General features: G+C 42.2%; 1 protein-coding gene across 1 annotated transcript in view; it reads left to right on the top strand.

Annotated features, from left to right (window-relative positions):
* The first annotated feature begins 4,254 nt into the window (after positions 1-4,254).
* Positions 4,255-7,958, top strand: part of CLIP1 (CAP-Gly domain containing linker protein 1) — a 107,343-nt gene continuing 103,639 nt past the window's right edge. The window contains exon 1 of the mRNA XM_023516840.1: positions 4,255-4,820. Coding sequence (XP_023372608.1) covers positions 4,629-4,820 — 192 coding nt within the window. The 5' untranslated portion in view covers positions 4,255-4,628. The remainder of the gene's footprint in view (positions 4,821-7,958) is intronic.

The raw sequence follows: 7,958 nt of genomic DNA, 5'->3' as shown, positions 1-7,958 counted from the left end.
ATCACAGCTCACAGCAACCTCCAACTCCTAGGCTCAAGCGAGTCTCCTGCCTCAGCCTCCCAAGTAGCTGGGACCACAGGCGTCCGCCACTGGCAATTTTTTTGGTTGCAGCCGTCATTGTTGTTTTGGCGGGCCCAGGCTGGATTCGAACCCGCCACCTTAGGTGTATGTGGCTGGCACCTTAGCCACTTGACCCACAGGCTCCGAGCCAGTGTTTGCATTTTTTTAGGTAGAGTCCCTCTTATCATTGTGTCCTGCCCCCAAGAACTGTGCCATATCCCCTAACATTGTGCCTGTTAAGTGGGAGCATACCCCTCCCACCTTCCCTCCTTCCCTCACCCACTCCCTCGTTCTTCCCCCCATGAATTGATTTGAGTTTTTCTCTTACGTGGGTGTGTGTTAGATCATCTGTAGGCTTCATATTAGTGTAGAGTACATTGGATTCTTGTTCCTCCATTCTTCTTCTTTCTTTTTTTTTGAGACAGAGTCTCACTTCGTTACCCTTGGTAGAGTGCTGTGGTGTCATAGCTCACAACAACCTCAAACTCTTGGTCTCCAGGAGATTCTCTTGCCTTAGCCTCCCAAGTAGCTGGGACTATGGGTGCCCACTACAATGCCCAGGTATTTTTAGAGATGAGATCTCGCTCTGGCTCAGTTTGGTATTAAACCTGTGAACTCAGGCGATCCACCTGCCTTGGCTTCCCAAGTGTTGGGATTATAGGCGTGAGCCACCACTGGCCCCACTTTTTCCCCCCCACCCCCCTACTTTTTTTTTTTAATTAAAAACAGAAATTTAATTTCTCACTGTTCTGGAGGCTGAGAAGTCCAGAAATATAGCAAAGGCGGGCACATGGTGACAGCCTTGTTTGTGTGTTTTCATGTATTGAAAGGCAGAAGGACAAAAAGAGATTAACACTGTGTTCATGCGACAGAAGAAAAATAAAATAATGAACCCACTTCTGCAAGCCTTTTTTTTTGAGACAGAGTTTTAAGCTGTTGCTCTGGGTAGAGTGCTATGGAATCACAGCTCACATCAACCTCAAACTCTTGGGCTTAAGAGATTTTCTTGCCTCAGTCTCCCAAGTAGCTGGGACTATAGGCACCTGCCACAACACCTGGCTATTTTTTGTTGTTGTTGTCATTGTTGTTTACTGGCCCGGACTGGGTTCGAACCCACCAGCCTCAGTGTATGTGGTCGGTGCCCTACCAACTGAACTATGGGCTTCGTCCTCCTAAGCCTTTTTTATACCCTAATCCATTCATGGGGAAGAAACCCTCATGGCCTAATTACTTCTTCTTCTTTTTTCTTTTTTTTTTTAATTGTTTGGACTTCATTGAGGGTACAAAGAATTAGGTTACACTGATTGCGGTTGTTAGGTTAAGTCCCTCTTGTAACTGTGTTCCATCCCCCAGAGGTGTGCCATACACCATGACCACCCCATCTCCCTTCCTCCTCGCCTGTCCCTGATCCCTCTTTCCCCAACCTCTCCCCCCTTGTATTGCCTTCATATTAGATTTGAGTACATTGGATTCTTGCTCCTCCATTCTTAGGTTGCTAAGAAGAATGTGTTTCAGTTCCATCCAGGTTAATACAGCCCGAAGAATTATTGATGTACAAAATAGAGTCTACAAGGGATTGGGGCTGGCCTCTGTTCTTGGCAGGCTATTATCTGTTCTATCCGAGAACTCTTTTAGAAAAGAAAACAAAAATCCTCCACAAATTGAAGCACCAGTGAGTCCCCTATTCTATCTTGGGTAAAGGGATGTTAAAAACACATGCTCTAGGCTAATCAGTCCACTCTGCACCTTTTATTACTTGTTGATCAGGCCTTGGGCCATGTGTTACTTCCTCTGGGAGGCCTTCCCTCACTGATCTTTCCAAGGCATTATCTCCTCCACAGCACTGAGACTTCCTGAAATTACCTGAAGTGTAACTTTACTGTCTATCTCCTCACCTCTGTGCTATCTTGCTTTGTTCCAGTACACCTGGGACTTGGAGTGGTAGAAGCTCAATACTCATGTGCAGAGTGAATAAATACATTATTTCCTTTTTTTTTTTTTTTTTTTTTTTTTTTTGAGACAGAGCCTCAAGCTGTCCACCTGGGCAGAGTGCCGTGGCATTACAGCTCACAGCAACCTCCAACTCCTGGGCTCAAGCGAGTCTCCTGCCTCCGCCTCCCAAGTAGCTGGGACCACAGGCGCCCGCCACAACGCCCGGCCATTTTTTTGGTTGTAGCCGTCATTGTTGTTTGGCGGGTCCGGGCTGGGGATTCGAACCTGCCACCTTAGGTGTACGTGGCTGGCGCCTTAGCCGGTTGAGCTATAGGCGCCGAGCCTACATTATTTCCTTTAATCCTCATTTAAAAAATCCTTTTTTTTTTTTTTTTAGGACACATTAAAATTTGCTTTATTACTTCTTTGGGGAAAAAAAATCACACTTTTAGTGAATGAACAAAAAGCATTTTTATAGTAGCAGTAGGCTATTATTCTTATCTACCATGCCATGAATTCATAGGGAAGAGGTTCCAGTAGCTCAGGGAGGCACCTTGCCATTGAATGTGACAAAGCGTTGATTGACTTTTGAATTCATAGGAAATAGCTTCCAGCACCTTGTATCATCACTGTTACATGGGGTCTATTGGTTATCCTGTGTGCTATGCTGTACACCTATTATGCCATGAGCTCATGGGGAATAAATAGGTTCTTGCACCTAAAAACATGGGTCCACTGGTACTCCTGTGTGCTATGTTATATGCTTTTTATGCCATGAATTCATAGGGAATGGGTTCTAGGAGCTCAGGCTGCTTTCCGTTGGTTCTCACAAAGTGGGCTTCTCTGGGTGGAGCAGGCTGGCGCTTCAGTTGAACCCAGGTACCTTTCTCTTTGGCTTTCTTCTTTTTCTGATCATTTTCCTTCACACGTTTCAGGAAGCTATCTCGGCTCTTAGAGTGCTTAATATGCTCAATATGAACATTAATCTTTTTGGTAAGAATCTTGCCAAAACTTGTTTGTTTATAATGATGCCAACAGCATGCTGGGTAACACTGTAGACTCTTCCAGTTTTGCCATGGTAACATTTATGCAGCATGCCTTTTTGAACAGTACCCATTCCTTTGATCTACAATATCACCTTTCTTATAGATTTGCATATATGTGGCCAAAGGAACAACTCCATGTTTTCTAAAAGACCTAGAAAACATGTATCGGGTGCCTCTCCTCTTTCCCTTTGTGTTTGTCATTTTGGTGAATTACTAGAGGATGACCTCCCTGGCCAAAAGGCTAAAAAACTCTTAGGAGAGATGTTATTATTCACTTACAAGAAAGAAATTAAATTCAGAAAGTTTGTTGTGTAACATCCTATGATCACAGTATGCCTAGTAGAATGGTAGTATGATTGAGAATGTGGGCTTTGCAAATTCAACGCTAAGTATTTAATTCTTGTTGGATGAATGCATGAATGAATTTCTAGCATAAGTATTACATTTCTGGCAAAATATAACTACTGTCTTTACTGTAGGGTAGAGAATGCACAAATTTCTATTTCTTACTAGGGCATTTGGCCGGTCCTTTTTTCTTTTTTGTAATTTTCATTCTGCTGTCAAAGGAGTGGGATTTATTTGGTAGTCCTGCAATAATGATGGTATGGGCTTCAGCACTGAATTCTCTCCTTCATCAAGCATAGTTGCAAACCTTTGAGGTCAAATGGTCCTAGTTTTTGTCAACTTTAATTGACTAATATAGGACTAGAGCCCCTATGAGTGGTTCTGAATGGGAAGGTGTGGGGTGGAGTGGTGGAGTAAATGATAAAATTATACCTATATCATGAATATGGATCTGGGAAAATCACCAATTTTTTTCTTGCTTTGATATCTTCTAATCTTAACTGCAAATAGAGTTGTTTGGTTTTTTTTTTTTTTTTTTTGGCCAGGGCTGGGGTTTGAACCCACCACCTCTGGCATATGGGGCCAGCACCCTACTCCTTGAGCCACAGGCACCACCCCTTAATTGCAAATAAGGAGTAAACCTTCCCACCAGCTTCACTGACCTTAGCAGCATTAAACATGGTAGTGATGAATCAAGTACTCTGCCTCCTTGCTAAAAAAAGAAAAAGACTAAAAATCAGAGGACCTCTGTAAGAGTTGTGGGCTACTCCTGTGACTTATTAGCTTTTTCTAGTTTATTTTCCTTTACATTAGAGATTGTCTGCTTGAATGTAAAATTGATCATATTCTGATCTTCTGTTTTCAGTTGCAGTTCCTGTAGAGAAAACAGTATCCAGTGAAAAAGCATCAAGTACTCCATCTGCTGAGACTCAAGAAGAATTTGTAGATGACTTTCGAGTTGGGGAGCGAGTTTGGGTGAATGGGAATAAGCCTGGATTTATCCAGTTTCTTGGAGAAACCCAGTTTGCACCAGGCCAATGGGCTGGGATTGTTTTAGATGAACCTATAGGCAAGAATGATGGTTCAGTGGCAGGAGTTCGATACTTCCAGTGTGAACCTTTAAAGGGCATATTTACCAGACCTTCAAAGTTAACAAGGAAGGTGCAAGCAGAAGATGAAGCTAACGGCCTACAGACAACTCCTGCTTCCAGAGCTACTTCACCTCTGTCTGCTTCTGCAGCAAGCATGGTGCCCTCCTCCCCGGCACCCACCTCAAGTATTCCCTATAAGCTGTCCCAGTCAGCAGCAAAGGAGCCTTCAAGTACGTCTCAGATCAGCAACCTTACAAAAACTACTAGTGAATCTATCTCTAACCTTTCAGAGGCTGGCTCAATCAAGAAAGGAGAAAGAGAACTCAAAATTGGAGATAGAGTATTGGTAAGTGGAGAAACTTCCTAAAGTCTTTGTGTTGAGCTGAGATATAATCACTGATGAGTGGTTGAAATATACACATGGGGAACTCCTGGGTTCAGAGTCTGTTCTGGAGGGATGGCCACTTATTTATGCATGAAGAGAAATTAATCAGCTTTTCTAGTTCAGTTTATGTGTAAATATGCAACAAATTAGAAACTGGCTATGTAGTTTGTATATATATATATAATAGATTTGCAATAATCTAGTTTTACCTACCAGTTTAGCCAAAAGAATATTGAGTTTATTATAACTTATAAATATTAAAGTAACCTTTTTTGACAAAGCAAGCTCAAAAGTGGACTTAGATGTGTTTACGAAAATTTGATTTCTCTCTCCTCTCTCTCTTTTTTTTTTTTTTGGTAGACACAGAGTCTCACTTTATCAACCTTGGTAGACTACCATGGCATCACAGCTTACAGCAACCTCCAACTCCTGGGCTTAGGTGATTCTCTTGCCTCAGCCTCCCAAGTAGCTGGGACTACAGGTGCTTGTCAAAACGCCTGGCTGCTTTTTTGTTGTAGTTTGGCCAGAGCCAGGTTTGAATCCACCACCCTTGGCGTATGGAGCCAGTGCACTACTCACTGAGCCACAGGCACTGTCCTCTCCTCTCATTTTTAATTTTTGTTTTAATTAGTGTGTGGGTATATATAAGATCCTGTGTCCTTAGATGTCTTGGAAAACTCAAGACATCAGAGGATGTTATTTTAGAATTTCTGGGTCATTTATTTTTATTTATTTATTTATTTATTTTTTTGAGACAGAGCCTCAAGCTATCCCCCTGGGTAGAGTACTGTGGCATCACAGCTCACAGCAACCTCCAACTCCTGGGCTCAAGCGAGTCTCCTGCCTCAGCTTCCCAAGTAGCTGGGACCACAGATGCCTGCCACAACGCCTGGCTATTTTTTGGTTGCAGCCGTTATTGTTTGGCGGGTCCGGGCTGGATTCAAACCCACCACCTTAGGTGTATGTGGCTGGTGCCTTAGCCACATGAGCCACAGGCGCCGAGCCTGGGTCATTTAAATGATCAAATTTAGACTTAAGAAAAAGAAGGAAATGTACGGTAGTTTCTGTTTTACTAATGAGCAGGAAACAAAAGGTCTATATGCTGTACTTTCTAGAACCTCTGAATTTACAACGTAGTATTTGATTTTTTTTTTTTTTTTTGAGACTGAGTCTCACTATGTTGCCCTTTGTAGAGTGCTGTGGAGTCACAGATCACAGCAACCTCAAACTCTTGGGCTTATGCTATTCTCTTGCCTCAGCCTCCCAAGTAGCTGGGACCACAGGTGCCCGCCACGTCTCGTGGCTATTTTTTCTGTTGTTGTTGTTGCAGTTGTTTTAGCTGGCCCGACCCAGCCACTCTTGGTGTATGTATGTGGCTGGCTTCAAAACCACTGTGCTACAGGCACTGCACCATAGTGATTGATTTTTTTTATTGGTTATTTTTTGAGAGAATCTCACTTTGTCACTGGGCTAGAGTGCCATAGCATCGTAGCTCACAGCAACCTCAAACTCCTGGGCTGAACTGATCTTCCTGCCTCAGCCTCCCAAGTAGCTGGACTACAGTGAGATGGGTTCTTACTCTTGCTCTGGATGGTGTTAAACTCCTGAGCTCAGGCAGTCTACCTGCCTTTGCCTCCCAGAGTGCTAGGATTACAGGTGTGAGCCACTGCGTCTAGCCCTGATTTTTTTCTTTAAATTAAAAAAGGGACGGTATAACATAATGCTAAGAACTCAGGCTGAGTCCTAGCTTTACCTTTGTGACCTCAGCAAGATGTTTAACTTCCTAGTTTCCTAATATGTAAAATTGAGGTTAATAATAATACTTCATTGCTTTCTTGTGAGGATTAAATTAGATAATGCCTATAAAATTTATAGCAGTGCCTGATTCAGAGTAGACACTCAGGAAATAATAGCTATTTTTCTCATTTTTTTAGAACTATAGTATCATTTTAATACATAGACACACACACACACACACACACACACACACACACATACACATATCTTTTGGAGACAAGTTCTTGGTATATTGCCCAGGCCAGACTCAAACTCCTGTGCTGTGAACCTCCCACTTTAACCTTTCGAGTAGCTGGGACTGTAGGCATATGCCTCACTGCCTGGCTTTTGCTGAATATTTAATATTTCACTCTTTCAACACTTCAGTGTAGTTCAAGGTGCTTAGTTTGCTAGAAATGGTTAACCTTGTGGTCTGTCAGTTTCCTTTATATCTATTCAACAGCTATAAAATTCCTTTAGACCTGATGGCTTCCAATAATATATTAGAAAAACAAGAAACATGGTTAGCCCTTAGGGTGTACCACTTGTCTTATTTATTGTTTCAGCAATGTGATGGAGTAACCCCATATAACTGATGAAGGAAACTGAGGACCTGTAAGATGAAGTTACTTGCCCAAGGTCTCAGTGGTGTTATCTGTAGTTTATATTTAGGTATTTTTATTCCAGACCCTGCTGTGTAAAGCTGATGATGGAGAGTATAATGTTAAAATTGGAAGTATTCTTTTTAATTTTGTTGTCTTCAAATAAGCAATATGAGACCCAGAGAAATGAAGTTAACTATCTATGGCTGTATTGTGAAATTATGACAGATTTCCACAATTATAATCTGGGACTTTGGCCAGTCTTGGTGGTTTATGTCCGTAATCCTGGCACCCTGGGAGGATGAGGTGGGTGGATTGCTTAATCTCATCCAAACTAGCCTGAGTAAGAGCAAGACCCTGTCTCTACTAAAAATAGAAAACCTAACTGGATGTTCTGGTAAGTGCCTGTAGTCCCAGCTACTTGAGAGGCTGAGGCAAGAGGATCTCTTGAGGCCAAGAATTTGAGATTGCTGTGAGTTACAATGTCATGGCACTCTACCGGGGATGACAAAGTGAGACTCTGTCTCCAAAAAAAAAAAAAAGAAAAGAAAAAAGAATCTGGGACTTTTATTTCTCCATCCCGTAATATCATGAATCCAAGAGACCTCACATGCCTGAAGGAGCCCTTTAATATCTGTTACCTTTTAGGATTTCCTTCTGGATCCCTTAGCTTCAAGGTTAGTAGGTTTCCTCTTTTCTTCTTTTTTTTTTTTTTTTTTTT

The sequence above is a fragment of the Otolemur garnettii genome, unplaced genomic scaffold (assembly GCF_000181295.1).
Source record: "Otolemur garnettii isolate 467f Iridium unplaced genomic scaffold, OtoGar3 scaffold00099, whole genome shotgun sequence".
In the NCBI taxonomy this organism is placed as follows: domain Eukaryota; kingdom Metazoa; phylum Chordata; class Mammalia; order Primates; family Galagidae; genus Otolemur; species Otolemur garnettii.
This window is presented reverse-complemented; position numbering and strand designations above follow the sequence as displayed.